At 37.7% G+C, this 26313-nt stretch overlaps 1 protein-coding gene across 1 annotated transcript; it reads left to right on the top strand.

The window, feature by feature from the left end:
• Positions 1–73: 73 nt before the first annotated feature.
• LOC131899686 (melanoma antigen preferentially expressed in tumors-like) lies at positions 74–24050 on the top strand. Its single transcript, XM_059251170.1, has 6 exons — positions 74–214; positions 11421–11522; positions 14826–14925; positions 21230–21529; positions 21992–22573; positions 23453–24050. The coding sequence occupies exons 3-6, from the start codon at positions 14873–14875 to the stop codon at positions 23964–23966; spliced, it is 1449 nt and encodes a 482-aa protein (XP_059107153.1). The 5' UTR covers positions 74–214; positions 11421–11522; positions 14826–14872; the 3' UTR covers positions 23967–24050.
• The last annotated feature ends 2263 nt before the right edge of the window (positions 24051–26313 follow it).

The raw sequence follows: 26313 nt of genomic DNA, 5'->3' as shown, positions 1-26313 counted from the left end.
ATCGGAGTCCAGCTGACCTCAGCTAAGCCAATCGGAGTCCAGCTGACCCAGCTAAGCCAATCGGAGTCCCCCAGTTGCGGCACTAAATTTGGAAAGGAGCTGTTGGGGACCTCACATGGCTTTTGGAAGACCTCGCGCTCTCGTCTGGAGGTGAGCAGCTGCCGTGCCTGAGGTGGTGAAAAAGTTGGAAGATTCATCCCACTCTCCCACTCAGGTAAATAAATGGCAGAAGTTTCTTTTTTAAAATTGAACCTGTTATGGGATTAACCACCAATTTCACTGGATTTCTTAACACTATGGCATTGTTTTCTCGAGACTTGGGTTCCATTACTTTTGCTGGAGGAATCTGCCTTGCATGCTCATTGCATTAGTTCCTGAGGTGTGAGTCACTTCAATTGTGTGACAAATTGCCTCATATTCTGTATTTAAAATCCTTTGCACAACCTTTAACCTCTTATTTAATTATTTATATTTCTGAGCTGGGTGTGGTAGCATATCAGAGGCTGAAGCAAGCAGATATCAAGTTGTGCTTCAGCCTGGATACGCGGTGGAGTCTTGTCTCAGAAAAAGAAAAAGAAAAAAAAAACAAACAAAAACAACAACAAAAAAAATCCTTTTAATAAAACCCAAGCAGCCAACAATAACAAAAAAAATCATTATTTGCATCAACCTGAGTACCAGGTTTATCCTTGTTTTAAACAATTACATTACTTTTTTCTCCCTTTGCATCAGCCTGGGTACATGGTGAACCTTGTCTAAATAAAACAAAACATTTTTTTTCCTTACTTTGCATCTTAGTCTTACTAGTTTTCATACGTCAGGCTTTTAAAATGGTAGGAAAAAGAGCTGTGAAGATACTTATTTCCCTTTCAGTTTATCTAATGTGTTTTTTAAATGGATTTTCATTTGAAATACAAATACATACTGAAGACAAGTGTGATTTCATTTCCAAGGCATTTAGAACTTTTTTTCAGTTTCCCACTGAGTCTTGTAAGAAACCTTATGATTTTCCTGTCTTTGCATTCTGAAAGTGAGAGTTAGAAGTGTTTGCTCCATGCCTGACTTTTATCTTTAAAACATTTAGAAAATAATTTTACAATTCTAAATTGTGTTCTCCCAGATATCTCTACTGAGAGATTTCTTATAAAGCCATAAAAATGTCAAAACTAAGAGATTAGCATTGAATTAAGTTATTACAGATTTATATCCATTTTTCAGTGTTATCCTTTACTTTTTATTATAAATTTCCTTTATTGAGAATTTCCTATATGTATACAATGAAATATGATCAGATCCACCCCCATTTCCCCTTTCCAACTCCTCCTACATCCCCTCCCCTACATGTTCTCCTCCCAGATTCATCTTGGTGTCTTTTTGTGTTTGATAACCCACTGAGTCCAATTAATGCTACATATATGTTATTTCAGAAGTATTCCCTTTGTATTCCAGGATCCTATTCAGGATACCTCATTGAATGCGGTTGTTATATTTCTCCATAGTTCCATCCAGGGGTATAAGCCTGAAACGTTTGAAGTGTACTGGTCAGGAATTGTTTTTATTCAACTTTTGTGGGTTCATCTGTAGTCAGAGTTTTTCTGTCCTGCAGCCATTCTCAAATAATCACTCAGAGGCTTAATATTAATTAAATGCTGTGCCAATAGTTCAGGCTTAGTACTAACTAGCTCTTACATTTTAAGTTAACCCATATTCCTTATTTATGCTCTGTAACGTGATGGTACCTCTATTAGCATGGCAAGTTCACCTCCTGCTCCCTCTGTGTCTGGATGCCAACTCTAGACTCCATCCTTCTTCCTCACAGCATTATCAGTTCGGCTCTCTCCCCTAACCTTATCCTGTTCAGCTATTGGCCATCTTTATTAACCAATGAGAGTAATATATATTCACAGTGTACAGAAGGATTAATCACAAGCATTTCTCCCCTTTTTGTCTGATTAAAAAGGAAGGTTTTAACTTTAACATAGTAAAATTATATTCAACAAAAACAGTTGTTAAGAATTATGCTTATCTAGTCCATTTCTTTATATTTGACAAAAAAAGAGATAATAATCTCTTATCTACCTTATCTTGGTGAGTTTTATACCTAATTTGCTTTCTATTATAACTAAGGAAAACTGTAAGTTTAACCATATAGTCTACTACTTCATCAGAGATCCCAGAAGAATGAAATGTTACCTATGACAGGGACATCAGGCTGCCTGGACAGTCACCCATAGTTCCTCTATATTGTTGGGGCATCTAACTCTGACCTACAGGCCTAGCATATCTGACAGACTTTCCTGTGAAGCAGGGAATTTTGAAGGACTGTCCTACCTTGTCTTGGCAAAGTCTGACTGTCACTTTCTTTGACATCCTGTTGGTCCAGTATGGACAGTAACTGTTAGCAGTTGAGGAAAGGTGAGTTTCTTTGCCCAAATGGCTAGTTTTTGCCATAGGAAAGCAAAGGTTCTTTGATGCCCATCATCTTCCTTTGAAGTAAATTGGTGCTGCCAGGAGCAGACATGTCTCACTGTCATTAAAAGCCTTAGGTTATTAAACATATTAAATGCCATATTCTGTAGGTCTTTGAAGTGTTTGAAGACCATCTGTCTATCTAAGTATGTCTGTGTATGGCTTTGAAAACATACCTAACAAGACTATAAGTTTGACTATCACAGATGACTATTAATCTGTATTTCTTAATTATATATTACATTTTTAAATGAGCTGCATAAGCAATATTTTGAACAAGAGTAGAAATATACATGCAGTATAACAAAATTAACTTTAAATTTGTATCAATAAACCATAATCCATACCAATGTAAAATATTTAAGATTAATATTTGCTTTTTGGATTAAAATAGATTCAATATCCTTTTATCCTATCATTTCTATACTCTCCACCCTTTTTTTTAGAATGAGAACCCTGAATCTAATCTTTTTTGTTCATCTTTTTTCCTGAACGTTACCAATAACAACTTGAGCCAACTTCCCTTAAATGATAATAAATATCGATAACCCATATTTTGGGAATGTGGGCCTAGTTCTCTGGACTGCTTTCTGTTGTTTGTGGGTGCCATTATCTTTATGGGACCCTGAGAAAATTTAGAATTATGACCGAGTCCTTATGGACCATTCTGTGAGGCTGTATCATCTCAGCCAGCATCCTTGAAGCTGTTTTGCATGCAGACTTCTGAGGAGACTGTAACAGAGGCATTTTGAAATGCTGAATCAGCTGGGTCATCTGTTTGGTTTGGTTTGTCTCCTTGCTCTGAATATACATAAATTTTTAAAGGTAACATACATATCTGCATTAATATAAGTATAGAGTGTGTATTTTACATAAGCCTGCCAAAGATGATTTTTTGTTTTATTTTTGAGCAAGTAAAATATACATCATGTCTTGTAGTTTTTCTAGGTTTATTCTTTTACATTTGTAGTTAGATTTTTCAGAGGATCTTCCTCAGTTAAATCTGATTTTCCTTAAGGAATGGACCCAGAATGAGTCCATAGCCTGGACTCATTTCCTGTGGAAATATAAGCATAACCTTTTCCCCAAAGTTAACATATCTTTTGACTTAAATTTTGAAGTCAAGATATTTTTAAAATATGTAGCTTGGTTGAATCTAGCATTTTTTGTAATCCAGTGTCTCTTAGCAGCCAAAAAGCTCAAAGATAACACAATAGAATACAGGATCCAGATTCTCTGTATTTCCATCTTTATGTGGCTTTTATTTTTTTATTGCTACATTTTTTTCTGTACCATTTTTCTTTTCTTTCCCAAAGCTATGTATATTTTTAAACACACTGCAACCTGTATAGAGGTTTGGGATTTTTTTTCTATTTGCATCTGTCTTTTCTGCGTATCCATAACCTTTTCTGTCTGCATGATCAGACTGCATACTGGCAGAGCTTGTACTGGTAGCTTAAGCCCACAGGTCATTGCTAGCAGAAGCCTCTCTGTACTGGGGCCTGTGTGAGAGACTGCAGGAACCCGCCACCCCACTTAGTTCGTTGCAGTTGGCTGCTCAATCTGGCAGGCAACTGTAGGGAGATGTGTCTCTGCACTACTGCTGGCATGAGACTGTGAGACTGGGAAGTTGTATTTATCTCTATGTCTGTGCATTTGGAACCTTTTTAAAAGCTTTCTCAGGCTTTATGTGGATATATTCCACCCTTCTTCCTCCCAGCTTTCTCAGTTTGGCTCTCTCAACTAACCCCATCCTGTTCAGTTATTGGCCAGTCAGCTTCTTTATTAACCAATGAGAGTAAGCCATATTCACAGTGTAAAGAAGGATTATTCCACAGCACATCCCTTAAAAACAGGTTATCATACAAAATGTGAATTATGACATTTTCAGTATGTATTTCATGGTCCTTTGCTCCTGTTCCCTCTCAGTGCCCTCTCTTGTCCCTTGAGCCTCTTAAGATAGTTCTCCTTCCTTCACTCAAAAAGACCCTTTTCTACTATCATTGCATGTCTTTGTGTATATATGAATATATATTTACATATTTAAATCTAGGTTCTTCCTGTGAGAGCAAGTATGTAATATGTCTTCCTTATACTGTATGATTTTGAATAAACTGATGATTTTTAGTGTCATTTATTTATCTACAGATGGCATCATATTGTTTCACTTTATCACTTGTTTAGAACTTACTTTCATATGTACACCTAATTTCTTGGATCCATTCATCTGTTGATGGAACTCTAGGCTGATTCCATTCCAAGGTTATTGTGAAAAGTAACATAAGAAACTTGAAAGTGCAGGTATCTCTATGGTATGTTCATTTAGATTGCTTTGGGTGATAAGTGTGAAAAGTAAGAGAGTTCTAGTTTTCATTTTTTCAGAATCTTCCATAAAGATTTTCATATTTTCACCAGTGTTTTATAAGAGTTCCTTCCCTCACATCCTCACCAGCATTTGTTTTCCTTTAGTGTATCAAAGTACTTTTGATTGTTTTTTTTCTTATGGTTAAGGAAGTTAAACATTTATATTTATTAGCCATTTGTATTTTATCTTTTGAGACCTGTCCAGTTGATTAGGCATTTATCAGTGTGTTGGCTTCTCTATTTGGTATTTATGTTTTAAGTTCTTTAAAGATTATATATATTAATTCTCTGCAAAAAGTATAGCTAGAAAATATTACCATTCTGTCGAATGTCACTCTATTGTTGTTTCTACTGCTCTGCAGAAGCTTTTTAATTTCATGCAATTTAATTTGTTAGTATTTGCTGTTGTTTCCTGAATGTGTTTTAAAGAGGATTTTCTGTGCCTGTATCTTAAAGTGTGTTTCTCATAATTTCTTTTACAAGTTTCAGTATGTCTCATCTTACATTAGGAACATTGATCCATTTTGAATTGATTTTTGCAAAGAGAGACAGGGATGCAGTTGAATCTTTCTATATTTAGATGTCCAGTTTTACTAAACTATCAAAACTACCCTTAAAAAATGTTGTTAAAAACAGTTTTCTTTTCGCAAGTGGATGTTTTTGGCACTTTTTTCCCTCCAAATATCAGGTGATTTGTAGATATATGGTCTTATTTCAGGGTTGTCTATTTCATTCCAGTGACTTACACATCCCTTTTTGTTGCAATAACATGCTGTTTTTGTTTCTATTGCTCTGTGATATAATTTGAAAGCAGCTAGTATTTACTTGGTGGTTCCTGTATGTAGGAGGTCTTTTCCTCTTCTACTATCTTCTTCAATTTCTTTCTTCACTGTTATTAAATCAGATTGTTCCAGTCTTTCACTTCCTCATTTAGGTCTATTCCTTGGTATTTAATTTTTGAAGCTATTGTGCATGGATTTGTTTCTCTGATTTACTTGTCATTGTCATGGTTATTGGCATATGGAAAAGCCACCAATGTTTGCACTTACTTTGTAATACTGATTTTTTTTTGCTGCTTTTATCAAATCTAAGTGTTTTCTTTTTTTTTTTTTTAATTTTTTATTTTTTTTTAATTTTTATTTTGCAATACAATTCAGTTTTACATATCAGCCACAGATTCCCTTGTTCTCCCCCCTCCCGCCCCCCTCACCTTCCCCCCAGCCCGCCCCCCATTCCAATCTCCTCCAGGGCAAAGCCTTCCCCACAGACTGAGATCAACCTGGTGGACTCAGTCCAGGCAGGTCCAGTCCCCTCCTCCCATGCTGAGCCAAGGGACCCTGCATAGGCCCCAGGTTTCAAACAGCCAACTCATGCAATGAGCACAGGACCCGGTCCCACTGCCTGGATGCCTCCCAAACAGATCAGGCCAATCAACTGTCTCACCCACTCAGAGGGCCTGATCCAGTTGGTGACCCCTCAGCCATTGGTTCATATTTCATGTGTTTCCGTTTGTTTGGCTATTTGTCTCTGTGCTTTATCCGACCTTGGTCTCAACAATTCTCTCTCATATAAACCCTCCTCATTCTCGCTAATTGGACTCCCAGAGATCCACCTGGGGCCTAGTCATGGATCTCTGCCTCCAGGTCCATCAGTAGTTGGATGAGGTTTCTAGCACGACAATTAGGGTGTTTGGCCATCCCATCACCAGAGTAGGTCAGTTCGGATTGTCGCTCGACCATTGCCAGCAGTCTGTTGTGGGGGTATCTTTGTGGATTTCTGTGGGCCTCTCTAGCACTTTGTTTCTTCCTATTCTCATGTGGTCTTCATTTACCATGGTCTCCTATTCCTTGTTCTCCCTCTCTGTTTTTGATCCAGCTGGGATCTCCCACTCACCCAAGCTCTCTTTCCCTCAACCCTCGCCCTTCACTACCCCCACTCCTGTCCAGGCTGTTCATGTAGATCTCATTCCATTTCTCTGTCGTTGGGCGATCCCTGTGTCTTTCTTGGGGTCCTGTTTTCCAGGTAGCCTGCCTGGTGATGTGAGTAGCATCTGAACAAATAATATATGAACAAATAATAATATATGAACAAATAATTTTTGACAAAGAAGCCAAAAGTGCACAATGGAAAAAAGAAAGCATCTTCAACAAATGGTGCTGGCAAAACTGGATGTCAACATGTAGAAGGCTGCAAATAGATCCATATCTATCACCGTGCACAAAACTTAAGTCCAAGTGGATCAAGGACCTCAACATAAATCCAGCTACTCTGAACCTGCTAGAAGAGAAAGTAGGAAGTAGTCTTGAACACATTGGCATAGGAGACCACTTTCTAAATAGAACACCAGTAGCACAGACACTGAGAGAAACAATCAATCAATGGGACCTCTTGAAACTGAGAAGCTTTTGTAGGGCAAAGGATACGGTCAACAAAGCAAAGCGACAGCCTACAGAATGGGAAAAGATCTTCACCAATCCCACATCTGACAGAGGACTGATATCCAGAATATATAAGGAACTCAAGAAATTAGACATCAAAATGCCCAACAGTCCAATTAAGAAATGGGCTATAGAACTAAACAGAGAATTCTCAACAGAGGAAACTCAAATGGCTGAAAGATATTTAAGGAATTGCTCAACATCCTTAATCATCAGGGAAATGCAAATCAAAACAACTCTGAGATACCACCTTACGCCTGTCAGAATGGCTAAGATCAAAAACACTGAAGACACTTTATGCTGGAGAGGATGTGGAGCTAGGGGAACTCTCCTCCACTGCTGGTGGGAATGCAAGCTTGTACAACCACTTTGGAAATCAATATGGCGATTTCTTAGAAAATTGGGAATCCATCTCCCCCAAGATCCAGCTATACCACTCTTGGGCATATACCCAAGGAATGCTCAACCACACCACAAGAGCACTTGTTCAGCTATGTTCATATCAGCGTTGTTTGTAATAGCCAGAACATGGAAACAACCTAGATGCCCTTCAACTGAAGAATGGATAAACAAATTGTGGTACATATACACAATGGAATACTACTCAGCAGAGAAAAACAATGACATCATGAGGTTTGCAGACAAATGGATGGATCTAGAAAAAATCATCCTGAGTGAGGTATCCCAGACTCAGAAAGACAAACATGGTATGTACTCACTCATAACAGGATACTAGATGTGGAACAAGGATGACTGGACTGCTAAGTGTTTTCTATTGCAGTGTTTGAAGTCTTTTATTTTTATTTTTATTTTATTTATTTATTTATTTATTTATTTATTCGAGGCAGGGTTTCTCTGTGTAGCTTTGCGCCTTTCCTGGGACTCACTTGGTAGCCCAGGCTGGCCTCGAACTCACAGAGATCCACCTGGCTCTGCCTCCCGAGTGCTGGGATTAAAGGCGTGCACCACCACCACCCGGCAGAAGTCTTTTAATTATAAGATTATAACAAATGTTCTTAAGAATAATTAGACACCTTCCTTTGCTGTTTGTGTATCATTTACCATTTTTTCTTGCCCTGCTACAATGGGCTAAGACTTCATTCAGTATGTTGAATAAGATTGGAGAGGGTGGTCCATGTTTTCTTGGTCCTGACTTGAGAAAAAATGCTTTCAAGTTTTCCAAGTTTAGTATGATTTTGAGTATAGATTTATTATGTAGAGATATTTTATGGTAAGGTATGTTCCCTCTAGTCTTAGATTCTTCAGGGCTTTTCTGATAAAGGCCTGTTTTGCACTTGTAAGATCATCACATGTTCTCTGACTCCAAACCTATATACATGTGAAAAATTCTTTCATACCTAAAATAAACCCTACTGTTCATGATGTTAAAATATATTATTAAATTCACTTTATAAAGACTTTATTGGAATAAATCTATTAATAATGTTCATCACAGAAACATCATTTTCAAAAACTTTTGTCTGAACTACGTTACTGAACAAGTTATATTGTCCACATAGGAGAAGTCTGGCATTTCCTTTATGTTTTTTTTTTTCTTCATGTTTTATCAAGTAGTTGGGGAGCATTTTTGAGGTCTGATAATATGTTTATTTCATCTATGTGTTTCTAGAATTTTCTTTGTTGGGAGGTGCTTTAATCTTACTGATTTTTATATATCTATAAAGTTGTTTATGTCTTCTGTATCTAAGGAATTATCCACTTCTTCTAGATATTCTACGAATATAAGTTTTGAAATGTTCGTTAACATTTTCAGAATTTCAGTGGTGTTTCTTTGTAATGTCCCCCTTTTAACTCTGTTTTTACTAATTTATATATTCATTCTCTTACTCAGTTCAACTAAGGTTCTTGTCACTCTTATCTTTGGGAAAAAAAAACATCTTTTTTCACTTATTATTTGTATTGTTGTTCCTCTTAGTTACTGTTTTACTGCTATGAATAGATATGACCAAGACACTTAATTGGGGGCTTGTTTATAGTTTCAAAGTGTGAGTCCATGGCCATCATGATGGGGAGTGTGGCAGGCAAGTGCTGGAGTGTTAGTTTACAGCTCTCATCTGATCTGAAAGTTGCAGGCAGAGAGAGATTGGGCCTGGCATGGCTTTTTGACACATCAAAACTCCATTAATAGGCTTCCTCCAACAAGGCCACCTTCTAACAGTTTGGCTAACTGGGAGCCAGCATTAAATATAGGAGTTTATTGAGCCGTTCTCCTTTTTTTGAGAGAGGGCTCATCTGTAACCCTGGCTGTACTGGAACTTGAGAATACACCTGTGTCAGCCTGGGATTAAAGGTGTACTGCTCACAGAGACAGAAGCCACAAAGAACAATGGGTCTCAGATTGCAACTAGTGTCTGTTTAGCCTATATAGTGAGTTCAGACAGTATCTGTGTTCCCCAAGTCCAAGAGTGGTCAAGGTCGGTAAGAAAGTCAAGAAGGTCTTAGAAGAGTTGGAGCCACCAGAGGGCAGGGATCCTAGAAGCCCTCCTGGGTTACCACACGAAAATGTTAGGACAGTGAAGGAACAAAAGGCATGAAAGAGACCCAAGTCTGCTCTCAGCAGATGAAACTGTGTTTATTAGCACAGCAGCAGGGGGCAGCGACTTCCCCATGGGAATGGAACTTGTGTGAAGGGGAAGGAGCTGGTCAGGGCTCTTATAGGAGTGGGCAGAGGGCCTGAATATAAGGAAGTTGATAGAGCTGCAGAGGATACATATGAACTCCTTCTTTTGAATCTTCTTGTTCAAGCAAAGCAGGCTGTAGGTAGAATTTTCCTATCCCACAGCCACTCTCAAACACACTGTGGCTTATATTAATTAAAAATGCCCATTCAATAGCTCAGGCTTGTTACTAACTATCTCTCACTACTTAAATTAACCCATTTCTATTAATCTACATTCTGCCATGTGGCTTTTACCTTTATCCCATTTTGTGTACCCGACTCGTTCTGCATCTGACTGACAAATCCTCCTAGTCTGGTTTTCCCTCCTAACCTCCTCCTGCCCAGCTATGGGCTAGGGAGCTCTTTATTAGCCAGTGAGATCAGTACATATTCATAGTATACAAAAAGACTGTTCCGAAGGAGGCTATCTTGAGAACTGTCTCAACAAACAATTCTCCCTGAGATATGAATTTGGCTGACTGATAATAGTTGAGCAATGACATCAAGACAGTCTCAGCAGGACATTTGGGTTTCTGCTACCAGGGCATTCCATCAGAAACTATTGCCAAGTCAAAGCTTATATTAATGTAAGTCATGGACGAGGCCAGGTTTTAGTCCAGGTAAGCAGAAGAACTTGGTACCATAAGGCAAATGGTTCTTTTTTTTTTTTCAGGGAAGATACAAGTATAAGTGGGTTGTGGAATCTTGCTCCATGGATAAGGAAATCCAATGATGTAGTCAATAACTGGAAGGAGTGACTGATATAAAGATCCATCCAATAAGTGTGGTGATATATTGTGTACCCTAATAAATTTGCCTGAAGATCAGAGATCAGAACAAGCCACTAGATTAAACATAGAAGCCAGGCAGTGGTGGCACACACCTCTAATCCCAGTACTTGGGAGTCACAAGCCTTTAATCCCAGCACTAGGAAAGTTAAGACAGGAAATTATATGAGTGGGCAGAGAAAGATAATGGTTTTAGTTTTTGTCCAGTCTTGGTTTTGTTCCAGTATTTTCTCAGAATAACCCCTTCCTCCTCTCTTTTGGAGTACTAATGTCTATTTTGTGCCACTAACTACTAGAAGTATGTAATTTGATTTTATCTTTTGATTTTACAGAGCTCATAGTTAAGAGATTACCTTGAGACTCAGAAGAAAGTTGGCTCTGGACTTGTAAACAGTCTTGAGACTGAAAGACTGTGGGGACACTTGAAGTTGGACTGAGTGCATTTTGCATTATGCTATGGCTACAGGCCTATGGGGCCCAGGGTGTAGACTGTAGTAGTTTGAATGAGAATGGCCCCCATAGGCTCAAGTGTTTGAATGTTTCACTCTTAGTTGGTGAACGATTTAGGAAGGATTAGGAGTTGTGGCCTTGTTGGAAAAATGTGTCACTGGGATGTGGGTTTTGTGGTTCCAAAGCCATTTCCAGGCCCATTCTCACTGTCTCTCTTCTTCCTGCCTGCAGATCAGGAAGTAAGCTCTCAGATACTGCTCCAGCACTATGCCTGCCTGCCTGCCTGTCACTATACTCCTCACCTTGATGGTCATGGACTAAGCCTCTGAAACTGTAAGCAAACCTCTAATTAAATGTTTTCTCTTCTGTTTTTCCTTGGTCACGGTTTCACTTCACAGCAGTAGAAAAATAACTTGAGACAGTGGGCTTAAACTATGTATGACTGTTGACTGTTTTTCTCTGTTGGCAGCTTGCATAGCAGCATTGAGTACCGTAATAACTAGACCTTAGGGATGAGACTTGGAGGCTGTATCCAGCTCAGTTCCTCCAAGTCCTGTGCCTGAAGTGTGTGGTGTCTTCCACAGTAGGGTCATACCTTCAGATCCTGGTAGGCAACTGAGAGCAATGGCAGTGGCCTATATTCCTTGGGAGAGTGTCTTAGACTCCCCTAAACTGATTTCTGGAATTTTTAACATCCTCACAAATTGTTTCATTAACTACTGAACATTAGGATGTAATGTTTAATTTTATTTGGATTTTTCATTTCTGTTATTTCCCAATGATAGTGATTTTCCATTTTACTCCCTTATGATCTGATAAGATAGAAAATATTGTTTTTATTTTTAAATAATTTTACTTCCTTGGTGATCTAAATTGATATTTATATCACAGAATATTCCATAGGCTGCTGAGATCTGTATCCTATAGCTATTGAATGTAATATTCTATAGATACTTGCCCTAGTTTACTTTCTTTTTTTTTTCGGTTTTTTCGAGACAGGGTTTCTCTGTGTAGCTTTGCGCCTTTCCTGGGACTCACTTGGTAGCCCAGGCTGGCCTCGAACTCACAGAGATCCGCCTGGCTCTGCCTCCCGAGTGCTGGGATTAAAGGCGTGCGCCACCACCGCCCAGCCCTAGTTTACTTTCTTGTTGCCGTGAGAAACATCATTGGGGAGGTAAGGTTTTATTTCACATTCCAGCTTGTAAGTCCATCATCCAGGAAAGTCAGGGCAAGAATTCATGGTAGGAACCTGGAGGCAAAAACCATGAAGAAATGATGCTTACTGGCTTGCTTCCCCTGGTTTGCTCAACTGACTTTTTATACAACCCAGGACTACCTGCCCAGGAGTTGCATCTCCATCAGAGAGCTGGGCCCTCCCACATTAATTAAAAATATGTCCAACAAACTTGCCTGTAGACTAATATGATGGAGGCAATTTCTGAATTGAAGTTCCTTCTTCCCATATGAATCTAGCTTCTGTTAATTTAACAAAAATTAAGCAGCACAATGTCTAAGTCTATTTGATCTACAGTGTATTATGTCTGTGTTAACTGTCAGTTTTTATGTTTGGACTAATTGTCTACTGACAAGGGTTGAGTATTGTCATTACTGAGTAGCTACAGTATTGTTTTATGATACTGGGTATGCCAATATTCAGTGCTTACTTATTTATAGTCATGATAGCATATTGATGGGTTATTCCAAATATTTATTGGTTGTCTATGTACTCTGAATAATTTTTTTGCTTGAAATCTACTTTGTCAGATCTGAGCATATAAATAGACCTGGTTTTTTGCCTGCTTCCAAGAGCTTAGTATATTGACTTCAGTCCTTTCGTTTTCAGAGTTTACTTATATTTGACAAATAGATTCTTTCCCCTCAGGCACCAAACATCTAGGCTTCTCTGCAATGCAGTCAGTTAATTTGTATCTTTAGATTCAATAGTTAGAACTACTATAATTAAGATTAATATTAAGAGAATTTTTCATACAAGGAATTTTTGGTTGATTTCATGGTTTCTTCAAATATTAATTGGCCTTGTTATTCTCCCTTCATTGTACTAGGCACATGATTGTTTACTGAATTGTAGTGTTTTCTATAATCTTCTTCATCTTTTACTGTCACGAAATCAATTATTTTCTGTGTTCTCACAGTTAACACTCTATTTATTCCTCCTCTCTTTGTAGGATTCCTTTAAATATATTTCTGATATGCTGACTTGGTAGCAACTGATTGCTGTAGTTTGTGGAAAATCTTTATTCACTGACTTTAGGGGATAACTGCTGGATATAATAATCTCACTTGACATTTATTTACTGTAATGCTTAAAACACATCATTTGCTATTTTTGTGGCTTTTCAGGTTTCTGCCAAGAAGGATGATGTTATTCTGATTGGTTGTCACTTGTAAGTGACATGGATGTTTCTTTGCAGCTTATAATGTTATGTCTTCATTCTTTAGTCTTAGCATACTATATCCATGGTTCTAGAGCAGTACATTTTACTTCTGATACATCTTAGGGATGTTATATCTGTTTGGAGTCTAAATGCCTCTTGTGCTTAAAATTTATTTATTTTTCTGAAGAATCAGGAAATAGTCTGCTTTAATTTCTATGACTGTTTTCTGTGTCTTAAGTTTTATCTCCCCTCATTTTTATGCCTGTAGATGTATTTTATCTTGTGGACATACTCCAGAAATTTGTGCTTAAGATTGCTCATTTTTTTCTTTACTCATATATGAATATGATATTTCCTTCAACTTTTCTTGAAACCTTATTTTTAAATTTTAATTAATATAGCTTATTAGTGAGACTTCCTACAGATTTTTATTGATGGAATTGAGTTTTTAATTTTCAGAGTTTCTTTGTTTTCTTTCAAATTCCTTATGACTTTCTCATCTATGTTGCTGACCTATACATACACATTCTGAGTTGATTTCATCACTTCATTCATATGTGTGAAAGTCCTTGAACTCTTTTTCAAGTATACTTTCAAACTGTTGTCCAGCATTTTAAACACTTCTTCAATTTTTTGGATATGGCATTTGAGGAGATAGTTTCATCTGCTTTGCTTTCTCATATTTCTTACATTTTTGTGTTATGATCTCTATATCGCATTGAATGAGTATGTCTTCAAGTTTACCTTTCTCATAGTGTATAGACCCTCTGTGGGGTGCTCAGTCTCAAGTCCCAAAAAGAAAGAAGAAAAGGAACCACTGTAATAGCTAAACTCTATATAGAATACACTCAGAAAGTGTTAAAGTAAAGTACTGTGCCCCTACACCTATGAATCAGATACAGAAATAATGTACAGTAAACTATTGAATTGAAATTCAATTTGGGTAAAAGTAGGACTACTTGTACTCAATGGTTGTGAGAAAGAGCACATATAGGTGGGAGGAATTTAAAGGTTGAAATGGATCTGGGAGGATATATGGGCAGGACTGGGATTGAATACTAATAGAATACATTGAATGCATGTATGAAAATTTCAAATAATTAATTGAAATGTTCTATTGTAAAGTAGAAATAATAATAAATGAATAAAGTAAATGAAGAGGCCAGACAGGAGAAGGAAATAGAGCACTGAGATTTGTGCTGGAATTTGGGTCTTAATGCATTCATTTCTCACCCAACAGTAGACCATCTTTGAGAGGGAGGAGGCTGCTGCACTCTTAAGTCCTTCATGGACCTGCAACTCAGGATTCTCCATTTCACCAGCATTGAACCACACAGAAGGTAAGTGGCTACAGATGTAGAACTGCTCCCCAACCTCAATCACGGGATCACCAATGTCCTCAGTCATCACCAGGTGGTGGTGATTGCTCATGAACACACAAGTGATAGGACCTCAGAGCATCGGGCCCTTCATTACCAGAGGATCTACTGCCTACCTTGTATAGTGTGTCCTTGTCTGTCATTCACCCAGCCCATCACTGCCTTTGACAGGTGTCTCCCACAAAGCTGGTCTGGCAGACTCTCTCTAGTGCTTCTCATTTTGCAGTTGCTCCTTGTTTTCTTATTTCCAAGAGTATTTTTGTCTCAAAGAGTTAGCCTCTCTCCAGAGTGCACCTGGCTGGATAGCCCTCAGACAATGAAGAGGGAAAAAAGTATTTTTTTCCTTTTGTGTTGACTAGTGCCAAAGGCAGTCACGGTCCCCCAATTTTTCAGAATGAATTAATGTTAGTGAGAATCTTGGGCTGATCTTTGTTGTAGGGGTATCCATCTTTTTTTGTCAGAGACACATTATATTTGGATAGCCACATTTTAAGTGGCTTTTCCTCATTCCTCATACCTCCACCATGAAACTGGTGCTGGAGATTTTGGAGCTTGCTACTCTTGGATGGATAGCCTTCCTGTCTCTCATGTAGTCCAAGGTACATTTTTAACTGACTATATAGTTGAGAATACCTTGAACTACTAGTCCATCTGCTTCCACCTCCTGAGTCCTGGGATTGCAGGTATATGTGACTACACCTAGTTCTCTGACTCTTTCTGCTTACCACAAAGTATGTACACAGCTTCTAAGGTTATTTTACCAAAGAATTTCATGTTTTCTTATGACTGTATTGGAATTATACATTTCTGACAAAATACCTGTTCTAATGGCACCCATATTCCACGTTGCTCATTTTAGTACGGGAAGTATGTTCACCATAGTGTTTCAGCAATGGCTTAATTTATGATACCTGGCACCAGACATGAAATCTTGACAACATGCAGGGATGCTTGATTTTGGGTTTTTGTTTTGTTTTACTCTTTTACTCTTTAGGTGCCCACTTTCCAGCTCCCCCAAAAATAAATGGAGACTTATTCTTACTTATGAATGCCCAGCTTTAGCTTGGCTTATTTCTAGCCAGCTTTACTTAACTTAAATTATCCTATCTACCTTTCACATCTGGGCTTTTATCTTTCTCAATTCTATATACCTGTCTTTACTTCTGACTCTGCTGCTTGCTGTGTACCTGGGTGGCTGGTCTCTGCTGTCCTCTTTCCTCCTTTTCTCACTCCTGCCTCTCCTCTCCTCCTATGTATTCTCTCTGCATGCCAGGCCAGCCTATCCTTTCTCCTGCCTTGCTATTAGCCATTCAGATCTTTATTAGACCAATCAGGTGTTTTAGGCAGGCAAAGTAACACAGCTTTACAGAGTTAAACCAATGCAACATAAAAGAATGCAGCACATCCTTGCATCATTAAACAAATATTCCACAGCATAACCACATGTAACACATCTTAAACTAATATTCCACAACAAATGCTGCTGTAGAAGTCCAACTGTATTTCTATTTTGGGCATGTGAAATATTACTATTATTCAGATAATCCAATACAAATCTGTGTATTTGGAAAAGTACCACTCCTTGCTACCTTGTTCTCATTTCCCATTTCTTTCTCATCCTTCACTGAAGGAATAACATATCATTCACTTTTTGCTCTACTATCACTTATATTTATTTTGCACAAAATAAAGGTAACATGTTTTCTTAGATTGCCTTCTCACATGAGACCATACGGTGCACATTTCCGTTTTTCATTTAAGAGCATTTCTTTCTTTATTGAAAATAGATTTTTTTCATATAATATATTCTGATTATAGTTTCAGTTTCACGAGCTCCTTTCACCTCCCCTTTCACCCAATTCTGTACCTTTTCGATCTCTCTCTCACTAGAAAACAAATAAATAAGATTAACAAAATAATATAAACTAAGATACAATAAAATCAAACCAGAATAGGACAATACAAACAGACAAAGAGGAAAAAGAAAAGCAGAAAAAGCACAAGAGACACACATTCACACGCAGAGAAAACTTATAAAAACAAAATCTGAAGTGTAGTCAGAATTTCTTTGGACCACTAGCCCCCAAATAATGACATGGAGAGTTCCTATTAATTATGAGAGCTTGGCCTTGGCTTAGGCTTGTTCCCAACTAGCTCTCAAAACTTAAATTAACCTGATTATATTAATCTGCATTCTACCACATGAACCATCACCTCTCCTCCACACTGTTTGTCTGACTTCTGTGTCTTGCTGGCAAATTCTGACTCTCTTCTTCCCAGAGTTCCTATCTCTGGTGGGAAGTCCTGCCTATCCTCTCCTGCCTAGCTATTGGCTATTCAGTTCTTTATTAAACCAAACAGAGGGTGCCTTGAAAAAGACACATCTTCACAGTGTACAACAAGATTATCCCACAACACTGAAACCATAATATATAAGCAAAAGACCTGTAAGGTTTAAAACAATACCTAGACGATGCATTATTCGACTAAAAAACAAAACAAAACAAAACTCCATAAATACCATTGAGTTCATTTTGTATTAACCATCTACTGTTAGGCATAGAATCTGATCTTAAATCTGGTTTGTATATCCAGTGAGACTCTTGGAGAAAACTATTTTTTTCTTTTTGAGAAATTTAGAAATAGCTTCTGAGTTAGGGATGGGGGCTTGTGTCCACTTCTACAGACCCTGCACATATTGCCACAGTCTCTGTGAGTTCATAAGCGCATCATTCCTATTGTATCTAGAAGGCCTTGTTTCCTTGGAGTCTTCCATCCCCAGTGGCTCATAATCTTTCTGCCTCCTCTTTTGGAAAGTTCCCTATCCCCTGAGGGAAGGGAGTTGAAGGAGATAACCCATTTGGGACTGAGTGTTCCAAGCTAATAGCATTTCTTGAAATGCCTCCCTAACATTTCTTAAGAGATTTTCATTGTTCTTTTTCACACTTGCATCAGACACATTTGTATGGCTATTCCATACCATTTTTAATCTACCTCTGTGTGAGGTTTTTAATTGTTTATACCTTGAAATTATACATAGTGCTTCACTGAATATCCTTGGGGACACACACACACACACATATATATTTATAGAAGTAGATCTTTGTAAGATATTTAAAATTTTATTCCTTATTATTTCACTAATAATAGAACACAATCACTTTATAATTTTGCCTATATGTTACCAGAGACTAAGCTATAACTCTGTGTTATTTTAATATATTGCATACATCTAATTGTCATTAAATTTGGGCATTTATTATTTGTTTGGTCTGTTAGTTCATATCTTTTCTTCATTTTCATACCCTTTTGGGCCTTTGTTCCTCAGTTTGTGAGTTCTTTATATAGGAAGCAGAGTTTCCCCTTGTCTGGGATGTTTTACTGCTACGTCATTTTAGTCTGTAAGTTCTCTTTTGAAATGCTTGCATTTGATATTTTTAAATTCTTTGATTTTCATTTGGTCAGATCACTTATTGCTTCCTTTCTTTACCTCTAGAATTTGAGTGACATTTAGAAATCTCTTCCTTATAGTAAGATTAAAGAAACCCTGTTGTGTGTTCTTCAAGAAGTTGTGTGATTCCACTTTTTGCTTAATTCTTTAACTCAATTTTCAGTTACTTTATACGTGGCATGTTTCATGGATCTACTTTAAGGTATTTTTTCAATCAAGTCTCACTCTGTACATTGCATGTCTGTCTTTCCTTTAGTGGCTTCTCCATGTCACCTTTGGGGTTTTTATTTATTTTAATTATGTTTCATGTGTATGGGTTTTTTTCCTGCCTATATATCTGTGTTGCATGTTTGAACAGTTCCCTTCATAGCCAAAAGAGGGCATCAGATCCCCTAGAAATGGAGTTATGGATGGTTTCCAGGACTGGGAATTGAATCCATGTCCTCTGGGAGATCAGTCAGTGCTCTTAACTGCCATGCCATCTTTTCAGCCCTTCATTAAACACTGATGTCCATCCATGTTGGCTTCTATTTCTAAGCTTTCAGCTATTTGTCTGTTCTTATAGCAGTGATAAGACACTATAATTACAGAAATTCTCTAGAAAGTTTTCATTTTCTTGGTATGGTGTCAGGAGTCTCTTCTCAAGTGTCTTCCTTCTCTCTTCTTAGATATTCTTGAGTACTCTTTCACTTATGAACTTTACCATCAGAATAACTCAGTAAAATGTAGATACTTTTGAAATTGAAGTAAATTTATACATAGGGAGAACTTAGGAATAACTTTTTTTAATGTTGAGTTTGTCAGGGAATAGTCAAATTTAAATAGCATTGCTCCACAACCCTTATAATAGAGTCTGGAGTCCTTATACAATCATATCAGGCACATCCACAAATAAATTTTGAACCAAAATACTGGAATATTCACAGATATTCCTAGGAACAGAACATGGTGACCTTGTAATAGAGCACAAACAGCAACTTCTTGAATACATTTCACTAACATTTGAAACAATGTGTGAAATCAGCTGCTTTGTTTCATGAGACTGCCCAGTCCCTTTCTTTCAAGACTGTTTGAGTTTTTCTTCACACAAAACAAAGTTCTTGACAGATAGGATGTACTTAAACTCTCTTACACCTTGAGCTGCATCAGAAGACAATCATTTGAAGAACCTGGGACAAGTTTTTAGGACTGTGTGAAAGATGTGTTCCTGAGATTAATGTGTGTGAGATGCTGTAGCAAAGAACCGTATTAGGTAGGTGATGAGTAACATTAATTTTGTTTTCTTATGGTTTTAATGTTTTTGCTTGAAATTTTTCTTTATACGGCTTATTCATATTGTTTTCAAAGCTATCTAATTTAATCATACTATTTTCTGTTTATCAGTGTTGTGAAGGTCTTTTAGAGGGTTTGTTGTTGTTCCCGAAGTAGAAGAAAAACTTAGGAGCTTTCTGACTCTTTTATGTGTTACAAGATTCTTAACCCCCCTCATTTTGTTTCTTTTCCCACCATTAACAAATTTTCTTGAGTGTTTCTCCTAACCACATCAATGTATTCTTCCCACAGTCTGTGTCTTTTAAGATTGCAGTTTTAAACTAACCTCCATATCACTTATTTGATACACCTTTGATATTCATTGTTTATAACACATACTCATAATACATCTTTTTTTTTTTTTGGTTTTTCAAGACAAGGTTTTTCTGTGTAGCTTTGCACCTATTCCTGGAACTCGCTTTGGAGACCAGGCTGGCCTCGAACTCACAGAGATCCGCCTGCCTCTGCCTCCCAAGTGCTGGGATTAAAGGCGTGTGCCACCAACGCCTGGCCCATAATATGTCTTGATGAGACTCCTTGTGATGTGTCCATACCAACCTCTAGCTTACATGAATCGTATCCAACTGTGCTTTGCCACCCCAACCCTGGCACTGATCCCACAACCCAGAAGTCAGCATTCCATTATCAGATTGACTGTCTCTTACTTTCCACATATGAGACAACATACAGCTTTGAAGGGAACAATTCTGAAGTCTTTGCCCTAACCTTTACCACATTCTTCGATTTTATGTTTTCTTTTTCATCTTTAGGCTTACTTCATGACTAGATTTTCCGAATATGCTTAAGATCAACTTTAAGTTTTCTTAACCATCTTCCTTCATGTCTGTCTTGTGCAGTTTTGGTGTCTTTGTCTGCCACAAATACAGTGAGAGGAGTGAGACAAATCAAGGGCTGGAATGTCATTCTTTTTCTCTTTAATCACAATTAATTTGGTGTTTTAATATTTTCTATTGTACCACTTTTCTGTAGATTTAGCTTTTTCTTCATCATAGCTCATATACTATTGAAGGAAAAATACTGAGGTCATGTAGCTAAGTAACCAAAATTGTTTTCTGCTTTCTTACTACCTATTTCTTTTTTGGAGACAGGATTTCATTGTGTACCTTTAGAGCCTATCCTGGATCTCGCTCTGCAGAACATGCTGGCTATGAAATCAGAGATCCACCTGCCCCTGCCTCCCGAATGCTGGGAATTAAAGGCATATTTCATCACCACCCAGCCTACTACCCATTTCTAATGGTGTTTTATCACATACATACTTTATATACAAGGGAGGGGGAATAGTAATACACACACACACACACACACACACACCTTTATACACTCACAAGTCACTTTCTAATCTGTGTCTATAGTAGATGTATCTAGTGTTGGCTATCTGGTTCATTTATTCTTTAAATTTCTACTTTGCTAGCACTGGTTGCAAAGAAGAGACTGGGGGTTTATTTCCCAGAGCTAAAAATATTTCTTCTTCTGATTCAGGTTCACAAAGATGGATACAAAGAACCCAAAGTCACTGTTGGATCTCGCTATACAGAGTCTGCTGAGAAATGAGTTTGTGGCAATCCAAGCTCTGGAGGATATGCCAAGACTCTTTTTTGTTCCACTGTTCATTGCTGCCTTCGAGGGTGGGCATAAGAATTTATTGAGTGAGATGGTGAAAGTGTGGCCCTATTACTGTCTCCACATTGGGTCATTAACTGTACAGGATCCTCAACATGAACTCCTGAAAGCCATGATTGAGAATCTTCCAGTGCGTCCTTCAATGAACTCTGCTTCTAGGTAAGACTGTATAATAGAAACATGGAAAGACAGAGGCGGTTACACCACAGCCTGCTACTCTCCCAGAAGGAGTAACAAGTAAATGCTGAAGATTTATGGGTGAGGCTGTTGTCTGCAAACTTGGTAACACTTTAAAGATTGATTGTATTCAATGTTAATTATGAAATCGGTTACTGATTGTATTCAATGTTCATTTTGAAATCGGTTACAGAGGGTTCTATTGATGGTTTTACGTAACAGGTGTTACATAAGAGAAAGACAGGAGCTTTAAGACTGGAGGGGATTTAAGGTGTATAAAGGATTGGGGGAGGAGGCTGAATTTTCATGGGAAAGATTTGTTGATAGTACAAGGAGTGTCAGCTGTGGATAAAAGAATTAGTTCCTAGATGTCATCATTGATTCTACTCAGTTTCATTATCGTTGGCTATTTCTCAACTATTCTATCTCCTCTTACCCCAGCAGGAGACCTAAACTGAGGATCCTAGATTTAAGGCAAGACAACGACTGTAGGACCACATGCCATGAAGTCAGCATCAAGGAACCTTTCTGTTTTCATTCTTGTGCTTATTCTGACAGCTCTATCCTGAAAATAGAAGGGCAGCTTGGTTTTGTAAATCCAGAGTCCATGGTTCAGTTCCCCAGGCCTGTAGAGTTACTAGTGGATCTTTCCCTAGATGGCTCCTTAGTGGAAAAGGAATTTTTGGTTTTTCTTACAAGTAAAATTAGGGAGAGTTCAGGGTCTTTGCACATATGCTGTCGAGATTTGCAAGTTGATAAACTGTGTGACAGCAAATGCACACTGAGACTTCTTGATCTCAACTGTGTTGATCAGTTGTCAATTGATAAGGGTTCGCTGAGTGATATCACCAATGTCCTGTCTCAGATGGACCACCTAGAGAGCCTCAGTTTGTCTAAAGTCACTTTTAGATCTCTGAGTGGGAAAGTCTTTAAAAATTTCCTCGGTCACTTGCAACGTATGAACAACCTTAAGAAAGTCAGCTTGTCTTCATTCTGTCTCACGGGTCATCTGGACAGAGTGCTCAGGTAAGAGTTTGGGCCAGGGCCCTGGGTTTCCTGGAGAGCTTGTTGAGACAGGAAAGAAAACATTCTTGGGTATTCCTAATCTCCTGAACAGCTTTTATGCTTTCCACTTTTCACTTTTGGGAATTTGAAACTGGAGAAAGAATTACAAAAATTAAGCAGCCAGCAATGTACAGACAAGTGCAGAAATAAAAGGTGAAGAACACTAGCCTTCTAGATATGAAGAGGAGCAGGGATTGAGATGGGGGAAGATTTTTTACTATAGCATTGATCCACCTAATCTTAGATGCCCATAGTTCACAATGTCAGATCACTTTATTGATGTGTAATCCCCAAGGCATAGGCCATGAAAGTAGAGGTTGGTATTTAGGGACTGGCCAAAGGGAATTTTCAGTTGCCTGTTTTTTCTGATCCCTCCCCACTAAAAAGGTGAACTGAAATATAGAATGGATAATGTTGTAAGTATCAAGTGCTTTAAGGTTTTTTCTCTTAATATTTCTTGAAATTGTCTATTATAATACACTATATAGATTCTTAAGATTAAAAGAATTTGTATCTCATTGTTGAAAACAAAACTTTCAGCCGGATGTGGTGGCACGGGATTTTAATCTCAGCACTCAGTAGGCAAAGACAAGCAGACTCTGATTTTAAGACCAGTATAATCTCCATAGTGAGTTCCAGGACAGCCAGGACTACAGAGTATGATCCTGTCTAAAACAAATTATCAGAGTCACAAAACTATTAAGTGAACTAAAGCACACATTAACACATTAATACCCAATTATAATGCCTGTGAATAATAGTTTATTGTAGATATAAAGATATAGTTTTCCTCATTCAATCTTCATTTTTCAGAAGTTTTTTGTTCTTTTCTCCCTACAGAGTCCTGCCACCTCGTCTGAATTTCTTGTATCTGACATTCTGTGATCTTTCGCACAGAGACTTCAGATTTCTGGCCCAGAGCCCTCAGGTCTCCCGCCTAAAACTATTGAATCTTAGCAACAACCCAATGTATTGGGATGACTTTGAGCCTTTTCAAACTCTTCTGGTAAATCTCTCTGGTACTCTTCGGCATCTAGAGATAAATCATTGCCTTATAAATGATACTGCAATCTCTGTTCTTATCCCTGCTCTGATTCGTTGTACTCATCTCCGTGTTCTGTGCTTTGCTTCTAACCCCATCACAATGCCTATGCTTGTGACTATCATGAATAATTTAACACCCTTGAAGAATCTAAAATATGTGATTTATCCCATCCCTGTACATTGCTATGAACTATGGCATTTTCAGGGCAGTTTAGACCGAAGGAAGCTTGCTATTGTACAACTACAGTTGAAGGTGATGCTAGAGCTTGCAGAGAGAGCTGACATGAACTGGATCACTTACTTAGAATAAATATCACAGTCCAACACAGTTTCAACCCGATATGTACTATTTAAGTACTAAATGTTATTTCCTGGACACACACACACACACACACACAACATATAAGATTCTTTACATTGTAGAAAATTACACTTAGGGAATATAGGTATGTAACTGATTCCTACACAGAATATTTAGAAAAGATGGAGGATTTTGAGAGTTCCTGCGTATCACTGGTCTACTATTGATACATTTCATTTTACCTACCAGAGTGATGTGTATTGCGTATAATACAGGATGATCAAGTCCTAGTTTGCTCTGTCTGTGCCCATACTGTTTGGTTCGCTTGTTGGTACATCACACACATCAGAACAGTGACAGACTTTCCTGCCTATAATTGTGAAAAGGTCAGTGATTTTTGAAGACAATGTTTTCATCCCCTAAGTTACTTCAGGCTGGTTTTGGTTGCTTTTGGAAATCCATGAGGATTTAATAGTGGGGCCAGGAAAGAAAGACAGCAGAGGCTTTGAGGTTTCAATAGAACCTTCAAGAACATAATTATAATATTTCCTTGATGTAGGCCTGCCCTAAAGTTTCCACTACTTCCCATGAAGTCCTCAGCTGGATATCCAGCCTTCGTCACATGAATTTTTAGGTGGGATTTAGGGTCCTTCCCATAATATTCCCCCTACTTCCTTTAGTTCTCTTACTCTACTCCCAATTCCTTTAATCCTGTCATTTCCTTAGCTGTATAAATCATTCCCTATATATATTGATTCTTTTTCCACAGCTGTGCCCCATTTGGTATGATACATACTAGCCATGTGTGAGTACTGAGTCCAACTTATTTTATACTCCATAACATAACATAAATTCAGTTTGCATATCCTAGACTTTCTTAGAAATGATGTGTGTAAAGTCTATAGTTAATAATTTACACAGGGCTAAGGATATGCCTCAGTCGTCCAGTTGCTTACCACACAAGCCCGCCTGTGCTCAGTCTGAACCTAGCATTTGTGTAAAAAGCTGAGCATCCAAGTGCACACTTGTCACTCCAGTGTGAAAAGGTGGAGGAAGGAAGAGCCTTGGGGCCATGTGGCCAGACATTCTAGCAAATTAGGGATTCGAGGTTCAGTGAGAAATCCTGCCTCAGAAAATATGTGTAGGAGAAAAAAAAACATACTGACTTTTGGCGTGCATGTGAGCATGTGTGTGAGTGCATACACACACACACACACACACACAGAGAGAGAGAGAGAGAGAGAGAGAGAGAGAGATGCAAGTACATGCACCTCCTCCCACACATGAACATGGTCTCTTAAAAATATCTTACTCGTATTGTTAATTTCTTGAAACGGCATACTGCATCAGAAAGACATGGTAAAGATAGAAGATTAGGATTTGTTCCTTCCATATGTTGAAATGCCAAAACTGCATTTCACTGACTGACTAACAAATAGTGTAGACTCTAAGTAATCACTTACACATAATGTTTTCTAACTGAAATAAATTAGTTTAAGCAATGGCTTAGATCTTTATATTGTTTTCTTTTTTAAGTGAGGTCATATTTGGTTTCAGTCTGACCACAGATAAAAGTAATTGAATTTTGTTTTTAGTAGTGATACTGGTATATATATGAAACTATATTTTACAGGCATTATTATAATAAGAATACTGGCAAGATAGTTAACATTTGTTTTTTATTAATTTTTTGGTGGTAACACTGTATTTCCAAGTTAGTAAGAAAAAGCATGTTAAAATATACTGAAATTAACGTGTAATATTTCTTTTGTGATACAACATTTCAAATTTGTTCATGTTTTCCATAATGCTTATATCATATAATGCACAAAATTTCAAAGACCTACTAATATGCCAGTGTAATGAGCGATTTACTTACATTGTTTCCAAGTTAAAAATTGTAGAGTTTTTGGCACTTTGTATTAAATAAAATATTAAAATTTGGTTTACCAGTTTCTTTGACCTTTCCTTTTTGTTTTTTTCCATATGGCTCTTACTATATATACTCTAAATAAGCTGGGATCTCGTGTTCTCAGAAGTATAGTCTGACCAGTGTTTTAACAGTGGCAGAATACTGGGGAAGAGGCAACTGGATCAATATTGGCATATTTTCTCTCTTTCCTCCATCCTGCCTTGGGTGCCATGTTTCTGTCAGAGACACTGCACCCTGAGGTGAAAACTAGACCCTACAATGAAGAGAGAATTTGGAACTCATTATTGTCATATTGACAATGTGAAGGATATTCTTGGAAATTCCTAGTGTAAGAAAGTGCTCTCGATACTTTGTTTTCAATAGATTTGAAAAATAACCAAAGGGAGTGTACTATGTTGCTTCTACATGGCTGTGGTAAAAACA

Source organism: Peromyscus eremicus, chromosome X (assembly GCF_949786415.1).
Source record: "Peromyscus eremicus chromosome X, PerEre_H2_v1, whole genome shotgun sequence".
NCBI classification, from domain to species: Eukaryota; Metazoa; Chordata; class Mammalia; order Rodentia; family Cricetidae; genus Peromyscus; species Peromyscus eremicus.
The sequence above is the reverse complement of the archived record's forward strand: the minus strand, read 5'-3'. Positions and strand labels throughout refer to the sequence as shown.

Coding starts and splice junctions, on each gene's coding strand:
- LOC131899686 (XM_059251170.1), top strand. CDS start 14,873: ATGGACCTGCAACTCAGGATTCTCCATTTCACCAGCATTGAACCACAC. Junction 21,530..21,991: donor TCAATGAACTCTGCTTCTAG/GTAAGACTGTAT, acceptor TTACCCCAGCAG/GAGACCTAAACTGAGGATCC. Junction 22,574..23,452: donor CATCTGGACAGAGTGCTCAG/GTAAGAGTTTGG, acceptor TTCTCCCTACAG/AGTCCTGCCACCTCGTCTGA.